Source organism: Canis aureus, chromosome 18 (assembly GCF_053574225.1).
Source record: "Canis aureus isolate CA01 chromosome 18, VMU_Caureus_v.1.0, whole genome shotgun sequence".
Classification (NCBI taxonomy): Eukaryota; Metazoa; Chordata; class Mammalia; order Carnivora; family Canidae; genus Canis; species Canis aureus.
The window spans coordinates 26,654,239-26,677,814 of record NC_135628.1 but is presented as its reverse complement, the minus strand read 5'-3'; the positions used below and the strand labels follow the sequence as shown (position 1 = coordinate 26,677,814).

At 36.2% G+C, this 23,576-nt stretch overlaps 2 protein-coding genes across 3 annotated transcripts in view; one reads left to right on the top strand and one right to left on the bottom strand.

The window, feature by feature from the left end:
• Positions 1 to 1,425: 1,425 nt before the first annotated feature.
• ITGB8 (integrin subunit beta 8) overlaps positions 1,426 to 23,576 on the top strand; it is a 99,516-nt gene continuing 77,365 nt past the window's right edge. Inside the window, exon 1 of one of the 2 annotated variants that reach the window (XM_077856590.1) lies at positions 1,426 to 1,524. In XM_077856590.1, the coding sequence (XP_077712716.1) occupies positions 1,521 to 1,524 (4 nt within the window). In that variant the 5' untranslated portion in view covers positions 1,426 to 1,520. Of the gene's footprint in view, positions 1,525 to 23,049; positions 23,066 to 23,576 lie in introns of those variants that run through there. The other variant, XM_077856593.1, reaches the window with a different exon arrangement.
• Positions 22,143 to 23,535, bottom strand: LOC144288441 (uncharacterized). The gene is made up of 4 exons (XM_077855936.1): positions 23,308 to 23,535; positions 22,792 to 23,227; positions 22,520 to 22,588; positions 22,143 to 22,336 (listed from the first exon to the last, which is right to left on the bottom strand). The coding sequence occupies exons 1-4, from the start codon at positions 23,533 to 23,535 to the stop codon at positions 22,260 to 22,262; spliced, it is 810 nt and encodes a 269-aa protein (XP_077712062.1). The 3' UTR covers positions 22,143 to 22,259.

Genomic DNA, 23,576 nt, shown 5'->3' with positions numbered 1-23,576 from the left:
GCTTTGTATATAGATAGATTGATTTTGCAATTCTCATAGAAACTATGCCATGCTTTTATCTGTCATATGAGCAAAATTTTCTGTGTTGATAATACTGGATTATGTTAACTTTTACTCTCTAAAATTCCTGACATGTAAATGTACAGACTATGCACTTCTCTTTCATGTTATGGAGAAGGAAGATGCTTTCAGAGAAGTATATATATATATATATATATATATATATATATATATATATATCCAGAGTCAATTTAGAGCCAGCTTTCCTAATTCCTGTCCTCAGGAATATCATTTTGAAGATATTCATGGTGACAAGGAAAATATTATATTTCTATCACATAAATCCCATAGGTACAACTTCCTAGGCTTTTAACCTAACTTTACTCCTAGACAATTTTACATTGTAAAGTAAGGTGTGAAATAATTTCTAGGTAATTCTCCTTCTGTAGCTTGCTATGTAATCCAACAACATAGTAAGTGATTTTTTGAGAGGCTGTCACATTGCCATTGACTAACACAGTGGAAAATATTTGGAAAAGGAGCTATTCTATGCAATTGCTACATCTATATTACCACAGTACAATTTTGGAATATTGACATTAAGTAACTGAAATAAAGTTTCTTAGGAATAAAAAGATTAACTTTCCCAGTAATGTACTGGGAAACCACCAATTTACTTATCTTCTCTATGGAGATTTTCCTTGTTAATATCAACCCACACTTTTCCTTCTCTTCTTTTTTATTACTCAATATAATGTGTGGTTTTGGTATAGTATTTTAATTTGTTTCTGTTCTCTTATTGCATCTCAAAAGCTTGTCAACTCCATATATACTGTTTGTCTTTTACTTGTTTTTCTTCCTCCATAATCTTTTTTTTTAAGATTTTATTTATTTATTCATGAGAGACAGAGAGAGAGAGAGAGAGAGAGAGAGAGGCAGAGACACAGGTAGAGGGAGAAGCAGGCTCCATGCAGGGCGCCCTATGTGGGACTCGATCCCGGGACTCCAAGCCATGGGCCAAAGGCAGGCAGTAAACCTCTGAGCCACCCAAGGATCCCCTCTTCCTCCATAATCTTCAGTATGCATATAGTTGATGTTAAATGTGTGCTATTTCAGTGGACAAGAAGTCTTGACTAATTGGAAGCAAACATCCAAATTCAGTCTATATTGCCAAAAATGTTGTCAAAATGTACCTTATGAATCTAAATGCTAACAGAATTAATCATTAATAACTTTTATATGAATATTATTATAAAGCAACTTCTAAGAGTGATGCTTAAAATTGTTTCCTCTAGTAGATTAATGCATATCAATGAAAAAACAAGCAGGGAGAAAAATCTAGTTCATACTATCATAAAATCATAATACTTTAAAAAATATTTTGTTTTTCCCTTTTTATTTTCTAGAATTGAAAGAGTTATATGATGGATTTTATCATAAACTTTCTTTTGAGAGAGTAAAGCAAGAGAAAAAGAACACAGTACTCCAAGAAGCCACAGCTTCTGGCAGATGTTGCAAGAATGAGTAAGATCATTGACCTTTTTTTCTGGGGCATTGTGTCAATTTTGAGTGGAGTTTCCAGTTGCACAATGAGCATCTGGACAGTTCTGACATCTTTATTACACTCTCAGAGTTCTTAAAATGCTACCAGTTTATTTTAAAGATGATTTCTTTCAAAATTAAAACAATTATCTAACTGCCAAGAGTAATCCCATGACTGACTACCAATAAAATTAACTTCCCAGATCTAGTTTCCTAATATTCATAATCAGAATACCTGTTGTTTAATCAAAACTAAAATTTGGTTAATGATATTAACATTCAAAACCATTTCTTTGCAGACCTAAATTTGTTTCTTGTACTTGCTTTGCACTGAATTACTCTGGTTTACATAGTCTGTTTAACATGACCATTTTCAAACAAGATCATAAATTCTCATAACAGCAGACTAAGGAATTCATAATCATAGCTCTTGGCCGCCACCTAAAGGTTTCTTTCTTGTTTTATTTTACATAAGACCTACTGTGCATGCCTTTTATAATAAAATTGTTGCCTGTATCACCACATCTCGATATAAATATAAGGTAAAGAGATTTATTTCAGTATTTTTTTCATTTGTGTGTATTTGCATTAACAGCCTATATAATTATATCCATTTTGCAATCTATTCGGTACAGAAAAGTAATTAAAACTAGGCCCTCTTAGTGGGAAGGAATGGTAGAACCAATCAGATCAAGTCTTCCTTCTCCAAAAATTTTCTATTCCTTCAAAAAATATTTTTATTTCTGTTTTTATAATATACCACCCCCATTCCTAAGCTCACTTCAGAGACAGAAAAATTCTTAGACCATCGACTCTGGCTTCAAGAAGCATGCACCGGTTACTAATGCAAAAAAAATTGTCTTTTCGTCATAATCTCTATTAAAATTATCATTAATTGGATGCCAAGGAGTAAATCTAGAAGCTTGAACAAAGAGAAATGTTTCCCATTTCCAACTTTCCAAGGTAAATTCAATTAAACTCATGTTTTTTTTTCTTTAAAGAATTTATTTATTTATTTATTTATTTATTTATTTATTTATTTATTTATTTATGACAGACATAGAGAGAGAGAGGCAGAGACACAGGCAAAGGGAGAAGCAGGCTCCATTGCAGTGAGCCCAACAAGGGACTCATCCAGGGTCTCCAGGATCACACCCCGGGCGGAAGGCAGCACTAAACGGCTGGGCCACCGGGGCTGCCCTAAACTCATGTTTATTGAATCATTATTGAATGTAATGTATAGGCTAAAAATTTCAAACTCCACAAAGAACATTAATAACAGCTATAATCTCTTGATAGTACTTGAGGGTAAATGGATATCAGAGTTAATAATTCCCTGCTATATATCTCCATATCCATTGTCTCATTCTTTTCATTCTCCTCTGAAGAAACACCTGATTGAATCAGGCCAAATATCTCCAACACCCTATCTGAATTCTGACAAAGTCATGTTTGGAGAATGGAATCAATGCAATTTATAATATCACAGTAAAACGTCGATTATAAACACTACAAATTTCTTATTTCATAATCCGTACGGTTAGAGCATCTATGAATCACCCCAATTTTTCTTAAATATATAGAAAAGTTTTATTAGCATCCACACTTGCCACTATAGATTCTGTGTATTTAGCTTTTGATTTACTTATAGACCACTATTCATTTATTCATTCATTCAAAAAATATTAGATACTACTATATGCCAGGCACTCACCATTGCCAGTGTTCAATAAAACAGATTGGTCTTTGCCATCATGGAGCTTGTGAGGGAAACAAAATTAATAAACAGAACACATTATGATACAAATTATAAAAGAACTTAACACACTGTACTGTAGTGGAGAATAATGTACTACTGTAATGAAGAATAATGTCGAGGAGAGACAAACCTACATTAGGAAGTGTGGTCAAGAAAGGTCTCTTAAAGAAAGCGATATTCAATCTGACACCAGAAGAACAAAGGGCCAGCTCTGCCAAGAATATAGAGAAGAGGCAGTGGGAATTATCTATACAAAGGCCAAAACACTTAGTGAGGACCAAAGGATCTAGAGCAGAGTGAGCAAAGTAGAGTTTTGTGAGATGTGGAGAAATAAAAAGAAACCCAATCATTCAGAGTCTCGAAGAAGAGGGTGAGGACTTTGAGTTTTATATGAAATAGAATGGAAACTCACAGTAACAGATTAGAGAAGGAAATAACTTGATCTGATGGCTCCAAGGAGAAGGGATTGGAGGCAGCAAGAGAAGAAGGAGACAGAAGTCTAGTGAAGAAATACAGATGGGAGAGATGATGGTGCCATGGACTATCGATACTGGTGGCAGAGGAGGCAGAGAAGCAAATATATCTGAGGGCAATTTTAGAGCTAGATTCAATAGGACTTAATGGTAGGGGTTAGATGACCCTCTTGGTTCACCATTCCTTCCCACCTTATTAGCATTTGCTGATACGAGTATAACTCTGAAATGCTGATATGGTTTTCTATATTAGATTTAGATTGCTATGTTAAATTTCATGTAACAATTAAGCTTTTACTTTAGTAAAAAAAAATAAGAGAATATCTTAATAGAATGAATTATTTGCATGTCAATAAGGAAATTGCAAATGAGACAATCTCCTGCAACTGAGACAATCTACAAAAAATAATTTTATACATAATATAAGTTTGTGTACTAAAAGCACCAAAACTTATTTAATTTTAAGCATTTAGAAGAAATTGTTTTTTAAATTGTTAAATATTTTCCTGATCTATTAAATATATTTAATATTAGTTAAACTTTTCAAAACTCAGGCTCACTATGATGAAAAGGAGTTGCTGTATCTCTGTACTATAGTGGTACCTCTGAAAATACTAGGCATGAGTGGGTTTCCTGTACTCAGAAAAACTAGCATGCTTTGAAATAATTAAATTTTTATTGTTGCCTTAATAGCTCCTAGTCCTTATTGTGCCAGACTATAGTCTTTCATTTCTGATCCATTCTAACACAATGTTTTTTCCTCTGCTGGAAAGTAGAAACCCTATCAGACTTTCATGCAAGTTAGTAGTCTATAGACTCCAAGTTAAGTATGAACTTCTGTATTCTATTTTGATGCACAGAGGCTTTTTTTTTTTAAACATACTGTTTTCTCAATATATTTTTACGTCATTGAAGTTGCTTGATCAGCAAAGTTTAAGTCAGGGAAATGTCCCTGTACTAGCATTTTATTTCCCACATTTTTCATGAAGCTCCTTGAAAAAAATGGAATTCCCATTACCATATACATTATCATGTTAAGCTTCTACAGGGAATCCTTCCTTCTGACAAAACTTCAACTACATCATTATAAATGTTGCTTTTTCATTTTATGCCTAAAGTATAGTTTTCAAATGTAGCATAAAAGCATATAAAATTTGACTAAAAGAAATCCCAAATTTCTGGACTGTAACTATAACGTGACCTCTTTCCTTTTTTTTTATTTTTTATTTTGACATTCGTGGAAACTAAAATCAATGTCCAAAAACCTCAATCAGCAACACTACTTTGAAAGTGTCTTTTGACAAGTAACATACGCATATTACAAATCCAAAGGCATGTTTGAAGTGGTTCTTCCGGAGACCTACATTCCTCAAAGATCTCCCTGTATCACCACCTTGTTTCATGGAAGAAAATGTGTAAATGTATAATGGAAATGTGTAAATGATTAAAGTATCTATATAAACAAAGAACATTCTTAACACACATAAGAAAAATTTTGAGGACTTCTTGAAAAACCAGATGCCAGATGCCTAAAGCTGATCTGCCAAATGAAAATCTTGAGAGAGAGGTCCAGATTCTGGCATTTGAAACAAATATTCCCCAGCTTATTGATATATGTGGTCCTTAGAAAAATCCTTAGATAACACTGTCATAGACTCCAGATAACCAATCCTAAATTATCTGCCATTTCAAATTTGTGGCAGCTTGTATTTTCCAAAGATGACTGTAGCAATACATACTATCTTATTTGCTCTTCCTATAAAGTGACATTGACATCTCTTCACCAAAAAATGGAGTTTATGTTCCCTTTTCTTGAATCTGGGCAGACTTTTGACCACAGTGGAAGTGATGTTATGTGACTTCCAAGAACAATTCATAAAATGCAAAACAGCTTCTGCCTGGTTCTCTTGAGACACTTGCCCTTGGAATCCAGCCACCATGCCGTGAGAAAGCCACATGAAAAGGCCACGTGTGAGTCTTTTAGCCATAGCTCCTGCTGAAGCCCCTGTTGACAGCCAGCCATTAACCACCAGACATGTGAGTGAACTTTCAGATGATTCCAGCCCCCAACTTTTGGGCCACCCCGGTAGAGCAAAAACTACCCCTCTCATTTAGCCATGGCCAAATTGCAGATTTGTGAATAAAAGGAATGTTGTCACTGTTCTAAGTCACTAAATTTTACAGTGGTTTTTATGCAGCAGTAGATAACCAGAACAAATTCCAAAGTTTTGTGGCTTCTTTGGATGAAATGTAAAGCCCCAGATAAACTTCATGCATTCCAGTTTGCATTTAAGGATTTCTAATTCTCTCCAGCTAGGTCCACCACAGTCTCATTTGCTAGGTCCTGCTTTAATTTATTGCCTAAAATATACTGGTTCTCAATCTCACTTCAAAATCAGAAGTGACTTTGCCCTCTAGGGGACACTGGACAATGTCTAGAGACATTTGATGGTTATCACAACTGGGGAAGAAATGTAATTGGCATCTAGTGGGTACAAGCTAGGGATGATGGTCAACAGCTTACAGTGTATAGCACAGTCCCATTTCCCAACAAAAAAGAATTATCAAACTTAAATAGGACAGAGGTTGAGAATTGCAGACATAGAACTGGTCCAAGAGTGGGATATTCCATTCTTACCCATGGTTCTCTTCACCACCATATAGGTCTAGAGTTCTCAATCAGGAGTTGAGACAATGGTGTGTGTTTGTTGGAGCAGGGGTGGGAGGAAGGGAGGGCTTGCAGTGAGTTAATATATCAGGATTATTTGTGAGGATTTTCAACCTATATACATGAGCCTGTGATGTTCGACTCTGGTGACAAATTAGAATAGTCAATTAGATTGTGACTCCTAACTGGAGAAATGTTGATAGAGTCTATAGAGCAAAACTGGAAAATTGGCAATTCTCTGCCCCTTTCTCCACTGAAAACCTTTGGCCTACATGCTTGCCTGCACTTAGCCAGCCAGGTTCTGGGAAGAAAAAAGACCTATGCTAGACTCACATTTCATTCTTCTGCACTTATCTAGAATGGAAGCAAAACCTAAGGCTTAGTTAATTCTTAAGTCAGTAAGAAGCACCATTTAGTAAATGCTGAACAGCCAATTCAAATACAATGGCCACAAGCCTGCTGTGCACCTCTCCACCAATAAAATCTGCTCTATTTACTGGATTTTCCATTAGTTACCTAAGGTGAATATAAAAACATCAGTCAATATTCTTAGAATTTTACCACTGGAGGGACGTCTGGGTAGCTCAGCGATTGAGCGTCTGCCTTCGGCTCAGGCTGTGATCCCGGGGTCCTGGGATCAAGTCCTGAATCAGGATCCCTGCAGAGAACCTGCTTCTTCCTCCGCTTGTGTCTCTGCCTCTCTCTTTCTGTGTTTCTCATGAATAAATAAATAAAATCTTTTTTTAAAAAAGAATTTTACCACTGGAGTGTCAAGCTAACTCAATTTATACGATTTACATGCAAGATGATGACTAAAGTTGTTGGTAGAATGTAATCTTGCCTCGCACTCCCAAAATAAAACAACCAGTTAGGCAAATACATTGTCATCTAACTCATATGCTAAGCAGATGAAAGTCTGCTTATTAAAAAAAATGACTTGGGTGGAGAAGGGAAAAATGTGAAATAGCCTATTATTATAATAATTACCTTGGCAAAAATGTGTTATTTCATGATGACAATAAGCTTTTCTGAACCATGTTATTATTATGTTACATTTGTGGTAAAATGAAAAAATCAAAGCTGTTTTTTTTTTTCAAAATTTATTTGTTGAAGGAAAACATTAATCTAATAAATTAAATTTCTCAATTATCGCATTGTGACTTTTCTGTTTTTAACTCTTTCTCATTAAAGCCCAAAACCAAAAAGAATATTTAATGTACATATGATCCTTATCTATAAAAAAGAAAGCTGAATGTCTCTAACAGTTTCAAGTAATAATTTTACAGTGTATGTGCTTATATCTGATAGAAGATGGTCATGATTAAAAGCATTTAACTCAAGTCGGATTGCCTAGGTTTAAATGCTAACTCCACCATTTACAAAGTGATCTTGGGTATGTTATTTTATTTCTCGTGACTCAGTTTCCCCTTCTGTAAATGTAATAATAATATTACTGAAGTCATAATTGTCTTTGAAGATTAAAAGATAAAATGAATAGATAGTGCTTAGCACAGTCCCTGGCATATAAATTGCACTTAATGAATGAGAAACAAATTTAACTGCCAAATATAACTAATGCTAGTTTCTGTCACTAATTCATTGAGCAACTTTGATTAAATCATTTTGCCCTTCTACTATCCAATTTTTCATTTGTATTATAAAAGATTTAATTCCTAAAATTCAATTCAATAGTTATCCATTGTGCCAGGTTCCTTCTAGTTTTTTATCTCTGAGAATCTGGCCTCTGAAGCAGATCTTTGCCTATTTTTCTGTAACAGTATGTCCAATTTACAGGAATATAACATATGTTTTATTTTTTCTGTTATTTTAACTATTGTACTGCAAAGTCCGTTTACATAGCTTTCATTTCTTATGACATCAAGTTAAGTATACCCTGAAACACAGAGGTGTTTGAATTTCCCCATCAGGTGTTATACATATTACTTACTTCCTCTTAGATTGAAATCTGAAATGTCACTTCCTATCCCCAGGAGAGCTAACAACAGATAAGCTGTCCTATAGACATAGCTTACGCTGTGATACCAAACAAATGTTTCCATACTGATTTTATTTTAAAAAAAACAATTAATATGGCAGCATATATAAGGATGCTTTAAGAAATGTAGAACTTTCTCTCAATTTATTCTGACTACTTTCATCCTCTTCTCATATCAGCATACCAAAAGATGTCTTCAACTTGTTCAGGTAGTTTAATCTGGCACCTTTTACAGAGAATGCTCACCCTAACAACAATCTCCTAGGTTCCAATCTATTAGGGCATTTGAAGCCCTTATGAAGATTGACTTTTCTGTAGCATTTGACCCTCGAATCTATCTTTCTTTTTAGATATGTTTCATTTCTTCTTGGTTTCTATCAATGAGTCTCTACTAACCTTGTTCTCTTGACTCACTGAGTATCTCATCTCAGCCTTTAATTGCTGTTTCACAGATTCCTCTTCTCGACCATAATTTGTAATTCTTCTACATATTCCACCAAAGAATACCCATGACTTTATATACTACCTTATAACAGTATATACTTCTGTTTTAAGCTTTAAACCTATATTCCCAACTGTCTTCTGGATATCTCCACCTGAAATTCTTGCAGGCCACTTCTAAATTATCTTCCCCAGTATATCTTACTTTTCCTTTTATATTCCCTGACTAATCACTAAATATATCCTAGATATCTTTTTTTTTACCTCCTAAATATAAATATCTCAAAATTATTGCCTCCTGTCCTCATCAAATACCACTTTCCTGGCCCAGGTCCTTTGCACATCTCACCTAATCCTGCTGCAGTCTGATCCTCTCACATTCACTCTCCACACTGATACCAGAATGATATATCCAAAATGACAATATAACTAAATCATTTGCCTTCTTAGGATTTCACAATGACTCCTCATCATGTGCAGGAGAAAGTCCAAACTCCTTGCCCAACAGGGTCTTCCATGGTCTATTTCTACCTACCTCTCTAGCCTCTTTATTGGCTATTTCCTTCCACATTCAAACTGGAACCCACTACAAAAGTTAATAACTTTGGGCTCTTGCACATTCTGTTCTGTTCACTTCATTACCCCAGTAACTATTCCTCATTCATTTGTTAAAACCCCATGTAAGCTTCTCTCATGTAAAGCTTTTCTTGATTCCCCAAAGGAGTAAAATTTTCACTTCCCTATACTATCTCACATATTCCAAACATATTGCTATTATTGCTCATATAATTAATATAGAATTATATTGTAGTTATTTTTTAAATGGCTATCTCGGTGTACTGTGAAGTCCTAGGACATAGAGACTATGTCTTATTAATTATTGTATGCTAGCCACTTAGGAGAAAAATAAGGATGCCTCAAAGCTCTGTATGTGTTTATTGAATTAGTAATAGAATAAAGATATAAAGTGTTTTACTAATGATTTATTCAGCATAAGATGTACAAAGATAAAAACCTAAGATAAATATTGTATTTAGTTAAAAATTTTACTTTTTAAAAAATTTCAGCTTCACTGAGGTATAATTGGTATAAAAATTATAACATATTTAAAGTGTACATCATGGTGATTTGATATAGGTATACATTGTGAAAGAATTCTTCTATCTAGGTAATTAATGCATCAATCACCTCGCATATTTATCTTTTTTATGAGAACATTTTTCTACCCCTTTAGCAATTTTCAATTATACAATACAGTGCCATCAATTATAGTTACCTTATTTTACATTAGATTCTCAGACCTTATTCATCTTACTAAAACTCTCACTTTTAATTTCAGTCCTTAAAATCTCTCATTTAATCTCTCTTAAAATCTCATACCTGGATTTTGTTTGCCCTTTTATCCAAGGCACTCACACTCAGGTACCACGTCTAATCTTCCTAATCCTATTCACTCAACTGATTCAAGTCCTTTTAGGTCGCAGGATGGCTGAATCTTTTTTCTTTTTTTAAGATTTTATTTATTTACTCATAAGAGACACACACACACAGAGGCAGAGACACAGGCAGAGGAAGAAGCAGGCTCCATGCAGGGAGCCCAATGTGGGACTTGATCCTGGGTCCCCAGGATCAGGCCCTGGGCTGAAGGCAGCGCTAAACCACTAAGCCACCCACTCAGGTTTCCCAGGATGGCTGAATCTTGAGAGAAATTCTTATGTTTAAAGGGCTTTAATCACTTACTTAATCTAAGATGTCCTACCATGAACTTTATCTCATTAAATCCTGCTTAGTCTTAAGAATCTGGTTCCCTGTCAGCAAAAATTATTTTTCACATTCCTGAAAACACAAATGTATGTGTGGTCTAATATACTCTTGAATCTTCTGTCCTAGGGTTGAAAATAGGTAGGAAAAAACAAAGACAGAGTAAGGTTTTTGGACTGATTTTTTAAGCTCTGTTGTTCTTCTAAAGTAAGGTCATATGGCATTTATGCCTCCAGTTGTTATTTCTCTCCTTTCTCTAAACACATATTGTTTGCTATCTGGGTAAAATATTTAAAACAAAACCTTAAGTTCTTTAAACTCTTGTTGTCTTTTAACCTTTCTAGTCTTTTAACCTTTCTTATATTCTAAGAGGTGTTAATAAAAAATTTCTTAAAGGTTCTAGGCCTAATGTCTTACCAAACATTTTATGCAAATAAAACCTGACATTGCCCACTTGTACATATATCTTTGCTTGAGCATCTAATATCATCTTCAATGTCTATAATAGAGAGCCATATTATTATTTAGTTTCACCATCTGGGCAGTGTCCGGTTTCATAAAAAGAAATCTGTTTTAATGAGAGAAAAGCTGTTATAATTCCATGCCACTTCCTGCAGAGAGGAGACATAATGGAAAGTGGTAAAGGCCAGGACACCGGACAGGTAATAGGCAATCACTATTTGGCAAAAGGAATTGTGAAAATATTGTCAGTAGTTTTACTTATACCACCTCTTACTGTTCATAATGTAGTTCCTGCTGCATTGATGTCAAATGTTCAGTTGATCCTAAGAAAATAAATGAGGCCTCCTTTGTCTATGAGCCACTAATGAAAAGACCACAAACTCAAATGTCTACAGGACTTGGACATATATAAGAGCAAACCCATCTTAGGTATATGAAAAGCAGTAGCATGATTGTATTGAAAAACTGTAACTGGCTATCAAAATTACAACCGGGAATGGTGAGGACTGTGGCAAACTGAAGAGTCTGGGCTCCTTCTTAAGTAGGAGAAGATATGCAGCTCCAGCTCAATGTCTTACAGAAATGTAGGCCCAGTTGTGTCTTAATAGTCTGACTGTTAAAAAGAAACTAAAACTGGGATTTTATGATATCTCCTAATTTTAAAGCATTTGGCAAAAATTAAAAAAAAAAAATTAAGTTAAACCACTCTAAAGGCAGATAGTATGAGGGCCAAAGAAAACATGTGTTCATATTTGATTCTAAAATTTGTGTTTCACAGTCAGTCAAGAAGGTCCAGGAAATTCAAGCAAACAACTAGGGGTATATTTGAGAGGAAACTTACATTTGCTTGCAGCAATAAAAACACTTATTAATTAGGCAAAGAGTAATGGGCAATTTTCATGGTCGTTTTTGTTTTTGTTTTGTTTTGGTTTTTGTTTTGTTTTGCTTTGTTTTTTTGCAAATCTTGCCAAGATAGATTATGGCTATCTTAATAAAGCCAATCTCCTTTCCCTTGCCCATTGATCTCCTTTGAAACTAAACAAGTTGAATATTCTCCATTTACCCATCCAGTTCCCTTCTCTACCCTCTCTGTCCCGGGAAACTGGCCAGTGTAGATTGCATTGAAGGGTTACTTTATCTCTGGCTTCCATTAGGTTTGATCCATCTGAGGCACTGACAGGAGTTTGGAGGGTAGGAAGAAATTGATATCAAGATCTTGCTTGATTTGCCCTGCTTTTCCCCTGCTGTTCACCAACTGGTTCCTTCCTTCTTGTCTGGAGGCTTTCTTTATACAGCTCCTATAGACCTTTTGTGTGTGTGTGCCCTGACATACTGCCTCTTCTTGACCCTTCAAGCCAAGGGTGCTAAAAGTTCCTTACTGCTATAAGCCCCAGAAGATGACACTATCACTTGTTCCCTTCCATAAAACCTACCCTTTAGGTTTCAATTTCAATTATACCGCTTAACTCTACTTTCCATTTCCTGCTGAAGAAGCCTGTCTTAAGATGCCATTTCCAAAGACACAATGAGTTCCTAGCACTGGGCTCTTCATTGGGTAAAACTTCTCAAGTCCTTTTATTCTTATTTTTCTGGGTCCTTTGATAAAGCAAAGCTATTTGGCAGAAAGTATAAAGAGCCCTGAGAATGTATTTAACCTTTGACTCAGTAACTTCACCTCAAAAATTTTTCTTAAGGAAAAAATCTTAAATATTTAATAATTTAAATAAAGATTTATGCATATATGTTTGTTATTAAAATGGTCAAAACCCATAAATGACCCACATGCCATTCTAAGGGATGCCAAGTATCTTTTTTTTTTTTTTTTTTTGCTTCACTACCTCTCCACTCCACTCTGGCTTGAGGGGCCAGCCTGCCTGAACCCTGGCTATTGCTCCACTACCCTCTTGCTTAGGGATGGGCTTCACCCATGGTATGTCTTAACAGGACATCAGAGAAGATGAAAAGAATGAAATAGAGGCAGTTATTCTTCCTGTCCTGTCTGTGCAAATGATCTCAGGCTGGCTGTCACTCTTGAACAAAGGTGATAGAACCTGTCAGGTGGTATCTACACACTCAATACCTCTGGGGTTTAATAATACACTCTTATTCTACTCTTTCAAGCCTGAGCATAGTGATGCATCTCCCCACTGTTTCTAATTCAAGAATACAGCATTAACACTGACACTCTACTCTCATGTTTATAAACAATTATTTTTATTTACAAATTATTACAAACTTATTAACAAATTCTCCTCAAAATACCTAGTTTGAGTAAACTGTTTCACTGCCAAAAATCTGGTGGAGTCAAGGAGCATATTTAAGTAAACTGAATAACAAACTCACTAGAGAATAATATATAACATAGAAATATGTTCATGAAGAATACATATTAAAAACAAAATGGTAGACCCAGTCTGAACAAAGCTACATAAAAATAAGGCAAATAAAATTCACCATGAAAATGTAATATATTCTTCAAATTTTCTATAATAAAAAGATATTACTTTTTATTTTATTTAAAGATTACTTAGAAGTGAAAGATATTGTAGATTATACCAAGAAAAATCCTGAAAGACTTGGTAGAAATGGTAACAGAAATTATTCTTAACAATCAAGTGGAACAAATGGAAAGGAAAAGCAGGTAAGGAAAACATATTCAGCTGATGTTGAAGCCTGTGAAAAGGCAAGTGAAAGTGCTTATAGAAAATCAAGATCCTCTTCTGTAGAGCATAGGGTAGTCAAGGGAGATGTCATACAAAATGGTACCAGGAATTGTGATTTAGGGCCATCATATTCAAGGTTTCATAGTTGATGCTCACTAAAGTTCTCTTTCATGGCTTAGAGAAAGTTTGGGGAATAGCATAAGATGAACCATAGAAAGATCTAAGAAAGAATAACAAGTTTAGATTTGTGTTTCAGAAGGAAAGCTTCCATAGCATGGGATGAGATGGCTGGGAGTTCAAAAGAAGGATTAAGGCAGCAGTAAGGACATTAAATAGGAAGGAAAAGATGAAGAAAAAAAAAAGGGAGGAAAAGATGGCGAACATGTCACTATAATGGGATTAAATATAATTTGTTAACTAATGAAAGACAGGATTATGCAGCATACATCTCAAAGAGAGAATAATATTATCTAGGGCACACTTAAAAAGTTGATAATCTTCTGGGGTGCCTGGGTGGCTCAGTTGGTTAAGTGTCTGCCTTTCAGCTTGAACTGTGATCCTAGGTTCCTGGGATCAAGTCTTATACCAGGCTCCCTGCTCAGCAGGGAGTCTGCTTCTCCTTCTCCCTCTGCTGCTCCCCCTATTTGTGCTTTCTCTCTCTCTCTCTCTCTCTAAAATAAATAAAAATTTTTTAAAAAACCTTGATAATCTTCTTTGCTACGTTAGCTTGAAAAGGGTTCAAATGACCAAAAATATCATTTGCATTTTTTGTTATTGTGTATCATACTGAAATGTGCATCTTTATAAACAATTTTCTTATATTTCTGAATCTTTAGAGGACTAACTTCCCAGACATGAAATTAGTGTTGCACATTAATCTACTGTAGACTAAATGTTTTCTTATTAATTTGTATGTACACATTCTATGGTATGTATTTATACCTCTTCTTAAGTATGTATAAACACCTAAGTTTTCAAGAAATCATCATCAAACTTGTTGGTTCATTCTTCTGGAATTAGATAAATAATATTTGCATTTCAGAAAGAAATTTTACTGCCAGTATCAGAAAAAAAGATATGTATAGTCTTGTAGTTTTACACTTAAGCCCTTTAATTTATCATGACTGTATTTGGGTATATTGTAACTTTCTAAATTAATATTGCTTTTTTCCAAATAGCTAACAATTATCCCAATACTATTTGTTAAAATATTTATTCCCTCTCCATCAATTTTCAAAGCACATTTTGTGTTATATTAAATTATTATTGATGTTAGAGTCTACTTCTGATCTATTCTACTTACTCAGTCATCTTTTTTTTAATCACATATTATTTCTAAGTCAGATTAAATACTTTTGAGAAGAGGACTAGATTTTACTGATGCTTATATTTTCCATAGGATCTATCACTTTACACATAGCAAATGTTCAATAAATATTTACGTATTTATTAAATGAATGTTGAAATTGAATATCCTGTGCCTAATTTACAAAGAATTTCCTCACTATGTTAAAAGGTCACATTCTTCAAGGTGAAACATGAAGTAATTTTGAAATTGGAGAAAGGGGTTGAGAATGGAAACATTCCAAGTATAAAAATGCCATGTGAATCTGATTAGAATAATTTAAATTGTGTAGTGACTTCATTCTCCAGAGGCTATGTGATCATGAGAAAATGCTGAGAGGGAAAATTTTAGTAGTGGGCTCACTCTGAATTATTGAAGTTCAGAAAGGCCTTTAGCTGTGTAATGATGTGCAAATCAGTCCACATACCATTCTGGCTCAACAAATGAACTATGTCAATGGTGAAATGTTGTCTTTTTAATATCTGCTGATACCTCTATTTGGGAAAACCAGCTGTGGGCCCTTAACTTTGCTATCCATTTAGAGTACTGAGCAATAAAGCAATAACATTTAAAATATACTACATATTCATATTACCCCCGACTACATATAAGTTTAAACATGTTGGACTTTAAATAAAAGGCAGTATTGGGACGCCTAGGTGGCTCAGCGGTTGAGCCTCTGCCTTCGGCTCAGGGCATGATCCCAGAGTTCTGGGATCGAGTCCCACATCGGGCTCCCTGCAGGGAGCCTGCTTCTCCCTCTGTCTCTGTCTCTGCCTTCTCTCTGTGTCTCTCGTGAATGAATAAATAAAATCTTTGAAAAAGCAGAGAAAAAAAGAAAAATTGTCCCTGTCATGTACAAATAAGTGAAGCTTTCATATATTTTTATGTCAAACTGCACAAGAATGACTTCAGGCTGAAAAGATTGAGGAACAATTTTGTTTGATTAAGGAGACATAGAATTAGACCATTATAAAGAATAGATTATAGGTATCTATATTAAGTCATGCTTGCTACATCTACTAATATGGGTAAATAATTGTATAGTTACCAGGAAAGTTATGTATTAATCAAAACCACAGATATTTCATGATATTTTTATGATATTTTATGACAATATGCAAGTCTTGAAATAAGTATGTATTTTCAATGTTGTTAATATTATGAAATTTAATCTAAATTGCCATTGTGAAAACTGTTTGGAGCATATTTGGTGAATTCTAAATGTGTTTCATGCATGATCTCTCCATTGAGTCTCACAATAGTCTTATTTGGTAGGTATGTGTGTGTGTGTGTGTGTGTGTGTGTGTGTGTGTGTAATATAAACTTTACTTTTTTAAATAAATTATTTCTTTATTTGAAAGAAAGAAAGAATGAGGGGAGGGGCAAAGGGACAGGGAGAGATTCTCAAGCAGATTCTCCACTGAGTGTGGAGCCCAATGTGGGGCTTGACCATGACCCTGAGATCATGACCTGGGCCAAAATCAAGAGCCAGGCGCTTAACCAGCTGGGCCACCCAGATGCCCCTAAAGTTTCCTTTTTGAGTAGCTTAAAGTTCACAGCAAAATTGAATGGACTATATGGAGGGTTCCCATATGCCTCCTAGAACTCTGATACACCTAACCTTCCCTACTGTTAACATCCCATATCATAGTGGTACACCTGAAACAAGGACTGAACCTACATTGTCACATCATTATCACCCATAGTCCATAGCTTACATCAGGATTCATTCTATGGATTTTGACAAAAGTACAATGACATGCATCCACCATTGTAGTATTATATGAAGTTGCTTAACTGCTCTAAAAATCCTCCATGTTCCATCAATTTATGGTTTCCTCCTCCCTTACCTTAGTAATCATCTTTTAACTATTTCCACACTTCTGCCTTTCCAGAATGTCATACAGTTGGAATGATATATTATGTAGATTTTGCACATTGACTTATTTCATTTAGCAATACACATTTAAGTTTCCTTCATATCTCTTCATGGCTTGATAGCTCATTTCTTTTTAGTACTGAATAATATTCCACTGTCTGGATATACCAGTTTATTTATCCATTCACCTATGAAAGAACACTTCGATTGTTTGCAAGTGTTGGCAATTATGAATACAACTGCAGTATACATCCATGTGCAGGTTTTTGTGTAGACATAAATTTTAAACTTCTTTGGTTAAATAGCAAGGAGTGCAATTGATGGATTATATGTAAGAGTGTGTTTAGTTTTGTAAGAAACGATGAAACTCTCCTAAAGTGGCTGTAACATGTTGCATTTCATGCCAGCAATGAATGGGGGTTCCTATTACGCCATATCCTCACCAGTTGTCAGTGTTTGGACTCTGGTGATTCCAATAGAAGTACAGTGGTAGCTCATTATTTTAATTTGCAATTTTGATAGTTATTTTAATTTTGTTGTGCATAAATGAATAAACTGAGGCTCTGAGAAGGTAAATAATCTGCCCACGATTTTACAGCTGCTAAGTAACAGATTCAAACACAGTTTTTTCAGACTCCAAACCTCCTGTACTTTTTATTCTGTAGGTTGCCTAATAGAAAAGAATAAAATTCAAAATCACACGTGGAGGACTCCAGAGAGTGGTGTCCAGATTTATTTATTATTTGTCTCAGTTTAGGTTCCTCTAGAAGAGGACCCTGAGACAAGGAAATACTAGGGAACAGTGGGGAAATGAGGGAGAAGGTGGCCAATGGAAGAATATGTTTGAATAAAGTTATCAGTGTGGGCAACTGCAGCTTACATCTGTAAGGGAACCTGGGGGAATGGCGTTTAATATTACTCAGAATGTGGTGTATGACAGTATCAGTCTTTGCACCTTTCAAGGCTGCTCCAGAATAAATCATGTATAAAAAGTAAGTTAGTACTTAAGAACTTTTATAACAATTTGACATTTGTATGACAACCATTTTTCTAGTAATTCATTTTATTTTATTTTTTTAAAGTACCAATCCATGATGGATTGAAAATTTAAAAACTAATCCAAAAATAGTTTGAGAAGTACTAGTGTAGAACACAAGGCCCAAAGTGATTCCATACAAGGAACAAGGGAGCTGGAGTATTTATAACTCTGTTCCCATTAGATCAGTTCTCAGTTGAGACAGGGTCCATGAGTGTTCAGTCTCCAGCACTTCTGGCTGTGTAGAATAAAGTAGCACGCCTAGAGGGACAGAGAAAGGTCAACAATAGCATCTGCTCCAGACTTGGCCAATAAAGGACTTCACAAAGCTAAGAAATTCCTTCAAAGGTCATCATTTCTCTATAATGATTCTTATGAGTTAAAGGCTAAATAAGCATTAGTTTGCTGCATGTTATAGAAATCCAAAATCCAACTGTTATACAAAGCAGTAGCCTGTGGAAGTCAGGATATGCAAGTGATAAGCATCTGTCACTTTACAGGGCTTCCTTCATCAACCTAGGTGATTTTGTATCATCTTGTTGAAACAGTATTATATTTTTCACTGAGTGATACAAAGGCAAGAGTTCCTCCTCCTCTCCCTCTATCCTCAAAAAGCCAAGGGCCTGTCATGTGACTAAAGTTCTGAAAACTTGACATTCCCAGCCAGGATTTTAAATCTTCAGCAAGTGTACAAAGATGAAGGGAAGATTAGAAAAGTATTTGTTTTTGCTGCATGCTTACTGCCCTTGCTTATGCCTCCCTTGGTTTTTGACCTTGTTCAATCCTGGTCTCTCAGCCTCCTACTGATTCTGTGAGCTCCCAATTTCCTTCCAATAATTTCCCCTTTCACTTATGGCAGTCACAGTCTGACTCTGTTACTTGAAACCAAAAGTCACCACTGATACGAGGTAGTGGACAAGACTGAGAGCTCTGATTTATGTCTGTCTGCTCAATAATTCTTTTGAAGAAGTAAGGTCAGTCTTCTCACCAATCTGGTTCTTAGTTTCCAATTTCATAAAATAGGATTCTTTCAGCAGTGTGCCTTTTGGAAATTAGTCTGTGAGATGTTCTGTGAAAAGGTGGTCTTCTTTTGGAGAATCTAGTTGCATGCAGCCCGTATGTTTCTGAAAAATCCTCCTGTAAAGGATTTTACTTAACTTTAACCAGCATTTCCTAAACTTAGTCATGGAAGTCAGTTTCCGAAAACATTAACATCTCACAGAGTTAATCATTCCTGGAATACCTTGATTAGAGACATTGGCTTCAGCATTTCATTTTTCTTTGGTTTTGTTTCTGACACTGGAGTTTGTCAATAAGTACTATGTTAGGCCTTTGGGGAGTTTCTGTGTGAATCTACTATGGTAGGAGTTCTTAAATGGCAGAACATAAAGAACTATTTGAGCATCTTATAATAATAAATACTGCTGGATACCACAGCAGATCTGTGATTCAGAATCTCCTGGAATAGAGCTAAGGAATCACTCAACAGATGATTATATTGTAGGCAGTCTTTAGTCCACAGTATGAAGAACATTTCAGTGAAAACTACCTTCCAGGGACTTCTGTTCTTTATCACTGGAAGAAGCTAGAAGTCATGGTTACAATAATACATCCCACTTACTGGATCATTCATCATCTCCTTAGAGCTGTAGATGAAGCAAGCTTATAGACAACTTGTGAACATTGACCCTAACTTCAGAAAGATGTAATATTAAAACATACATATGGTCTTAACTGTATCATGATTCAATGATTTGAACAAAATCTAGTTAAACGTTGAACACACACTAAAAGGAGCAGTCTCTCATATGTTTCTCTCACTGCTGCTATCCATCTATAGCTTATTAATTTCTCACCATAGACTGAGTTAGCCAGAAAGCCAGGTTAAAGAGAAATCAAAGGAGTGGGGAAGAAACTTAATTCATCTAATTTGATGACTTATTAGCAACTAAAAGAATCTGATGATAGGAAGACTGGAATGAATAGCTAAAATGTTATTTTTAGACCATCCATGAATTTCATTTGCTCTCATTACCACAAATGATGAAAAATTAGCTGTCAGAAATTTCAAAGCAAGACAGCAGAACATCATAGAAACAAGAATTAGTCAACTAACCATCTTCTGAAAATTTTTTTCTGTTAGAATTCTTCAGGTAATGTGATGAAGATAACAATGCCGTATTTCTTCACAATATCTTATATATTTTCTTATAGAAAAAAGGATAAGTTGTGGTGACTAATAACACATATTGGAAAAAAAAAAAAAAGCAAGCTTTGTCCCTGGGCTCTGATTTTATTTACTGAAAGAAAACCCTGAAAGAAAGAAAGAAAGAAAGAAAGAAAGAAAGAAAGAAAGAAAGAAAGAAAGAGAGGGAGGGAGGGAGGGAGGGAGGGAGAAAGAAAGAAGAAAGAAAAAGAAAGAGAAAGAAAGAAAAAGAAAGAAAGAAAGAAAGAAAGAAAGAAAGAAAGAAAGAAAGAAGAAGAAAAAGAAAGAAAGAAAGAAAGAAAGAAAGAAAGAAAGAAAGAAAGAAAGAAAGAAAGAAAGAAAGGAAGGAAGAAAGAAAACCCTGCAGATGATTTGCAGAGCTCAGGAGAATTCACTTTTATCTTTATAGACCAAAATGTACTTGTTTATAAATAACTTGCCAGGATCGCAGTCTCAGCTGGGATACTGTCTTATTTTACTTTGATAACCAGAATTATAACCTCTTTACAACTGTGAAGTGATGATAAATGGCACTGTAATTATTCTTCAACAACTCCATAAAACTGGTATCCTGATACATATTTACATGGGTTTCATATAACAAAACATGGAAATCTTTCTTTTTAAAGGGCTCCAGAAGTTTCCTGCAACAGATTTACAAAATGTTTTATTCTTCTTGCTACACAGTTGTTTTGACCTGGTATATAGGGTATATAGACATCTAACTATACAGGCAGTCCCTGACTTAATGATGGTTTGACTCACAATTTTCTGACTTTACAAAGATACAAAAGTGATACAAGTTCAATAGAAATTGTATTCAAATTTTTCTCTTTTCCCAGGCTAGTGATCTGTGGTAGGATACCTACCTCTCATACTGGGCAGTACCAGTTAGCCACTGTTCCCAGTCAGCCATGCTCTCACAAGGGTAAACAGCCAATACACCTACAACCATTCTATACCCATACAAACATTGTTTTTCACTTTCAATACAGTATTCAATAGACTACATGAGATAGTCAATACTCATTATAAAATAGACTTTGTGTTAGATGATATTGCCCAACTGCAGGCTAATGTAAATGTTCTGAGCATGTTTAAGGTAGACTAGGCCAAACTATGATGTTCAGTAAGTTAGGTGTATTAAATGCATTTCCAACTTAGAGTTTTTTCAACTTATGATGGATTTTTAGTCATAACCCCATGGTAAGCGAAAGATGAAGATATGTATAGAGTTAAAAATTGGTGTATACCTATTCAATGTCACAAAACTACATCCATTATTATTTACATTAATTTACATTTCACTTAATACTATAATTACTATTTACATTTCCAACATCAAGAGTTAGATTTTTAAATACATCATGAAACTCTGATGTGATAGTCACTTTACAGTGTAGAGTACACTTACACACACATCCTTATAGGGATTATGAACTGACTTTTTTTTTTAAAGATTTTATTTATTTATTCATGAGAGGTACAGACAGAGAGTGAGAGAGAGAGAGAGAGAGAGAGAGAGAGAGGCAGAGACACAGGCAGAGGGAGAAGCAGGCTCCATGCTGGGAACCAGACATGGGACTCAATCCCTGGTCTCCAGGATCACACCCTGGGCAGAAGGCAGGCACTAAACCACTGAGCCACCCGGGCTGCCCTGACTTTTTTTCTCCATTGCAGTACCACACTGTCTCAACAGTGGCTGTATTCTTTAAGACTGTGAAATAGTCTCTAGAAAATATACATGTCCCCGCATTGAAGAGTGACTGTCGAGAGCTCCTTTTGTGTTCAAATTTAAAGACCTCATCTCCATCCCAGCCACTTTTCAGGCCTTTCCTTTAAGATCACCTACAGCAAAACAAAAGCTGTTCCAACTTGGAACCAAAGAAAGAAAATAAGAAGCTGAACTAAAATTAATTCTATTTATTTAGAGTACATTGACGATAGTGAATTGTGTTTCAAAGTTATCAGTTTTTCAGGTTTGGAGCATTCATTTGGTCTCTCAAAAGGACCTGTTTTGCAGATCTAGGGCACTTGTAATTTTCCAGCTGGGTTCTTGGTTTGTTTAGCTAATTCTGTGAGTCCCAGTGCGCAGTCCACACCTGAAAAGGGGGAGTTTTCAATGTTGTGGCTTATTAACCAGGTACTTTCCATTCACTCATTAACAATTAGAAAACAGAAAAAGAGAGAGAGAAAGAAAGCCTCCTACTTGTTTTTTTACTCCAAATATGGAGATGGAAAGTATTAAACAAATAAGAAGGAGGGGAAACTCCCGCATATTTCACCTTGACCTGGCTGGACCGGTCTAATGCCTGTAAGAGGCGGGCGCTCTATGAAAGACGTCGGGCAGGCTGCTAGGGGGAAAATGAGAGGTCAGACTTTACCACAGGGAACCACTCCTGCCCCTAGAGGAAAAAGAAAACCATCACCCTGTGTCTCAGATTGGAAACCGAGCCTTGTTTTCAATCCGGAGGACTGGGTTCCCTCCCTCGGCCTAGAGTGGTAGTGACAGGACCCAGGGAGGCGCGCCTTCTCCGACAGTTGCCCAGCCTAATACCCGCTTCCTTTTTGCACCTAAACTTCTGAGCTCCAAAGCGGGCAGAAATGCCCTTTCTCATCCTCTCCTCCGCTTCTCTCTCCCGCTGCGCCGCACTTTGTAACTTCTTTGTTCCGTTTATTGGAAAGGTGACGCTTAAGGTCAAAAGATCCACTGTAACTAGCAAAACCCAGAGCCACCACCAGACAGACCCTGGGAAGAGCAGGGCTGTCCAGCCCAGGGCTGAGACTCCGAGGGAGAAGGAGGCGCGAGAAATTTCAGCTAGCGGCTCCGGGTACGGCCTCCGCGGACTGGACCAATTCTCCCAGTGTTGGGGAGATGCCGGCCGGTCTTGGGGTGGGGTGAAGGGTGAGCTCCTAAATCTGCAAGCAAAGTTGGCAGTGCGCACCCGCGGACCAGAGGGTGTTGGGGGCGGGGAGAGGCCCCCTGCTCCACTCTATGCTGCAGCTGCCGGGCAGTGAGTATCTCGGAACAAAGGAGCGCAGAGTGCCCGGGGGAGAGGCTGGGGGTTTGTGCGCAGCTGCCGTTAGGACTGAGCGAATCTCCAAACCGTCCAAGGGAGCGTGGGGGTGTAGGGATTCGGCGAGCGGGGGGAGAGGGAACAGGGGCAGCGATTCTTGTTGCGCGGCCACGCATCAGGAGCTCTTGTGAACGGTGGGCATGACAACTATCAGAGCCAAGGGGGAGAAAAAAGGAGCCGGAGTGAGCAAAACAAAGAGCGAGTGTGGGCCGCGGTGACTTCATGCCTCACCAATGTCCCGCCCACGCTGCTCGGAGCTCTTGCC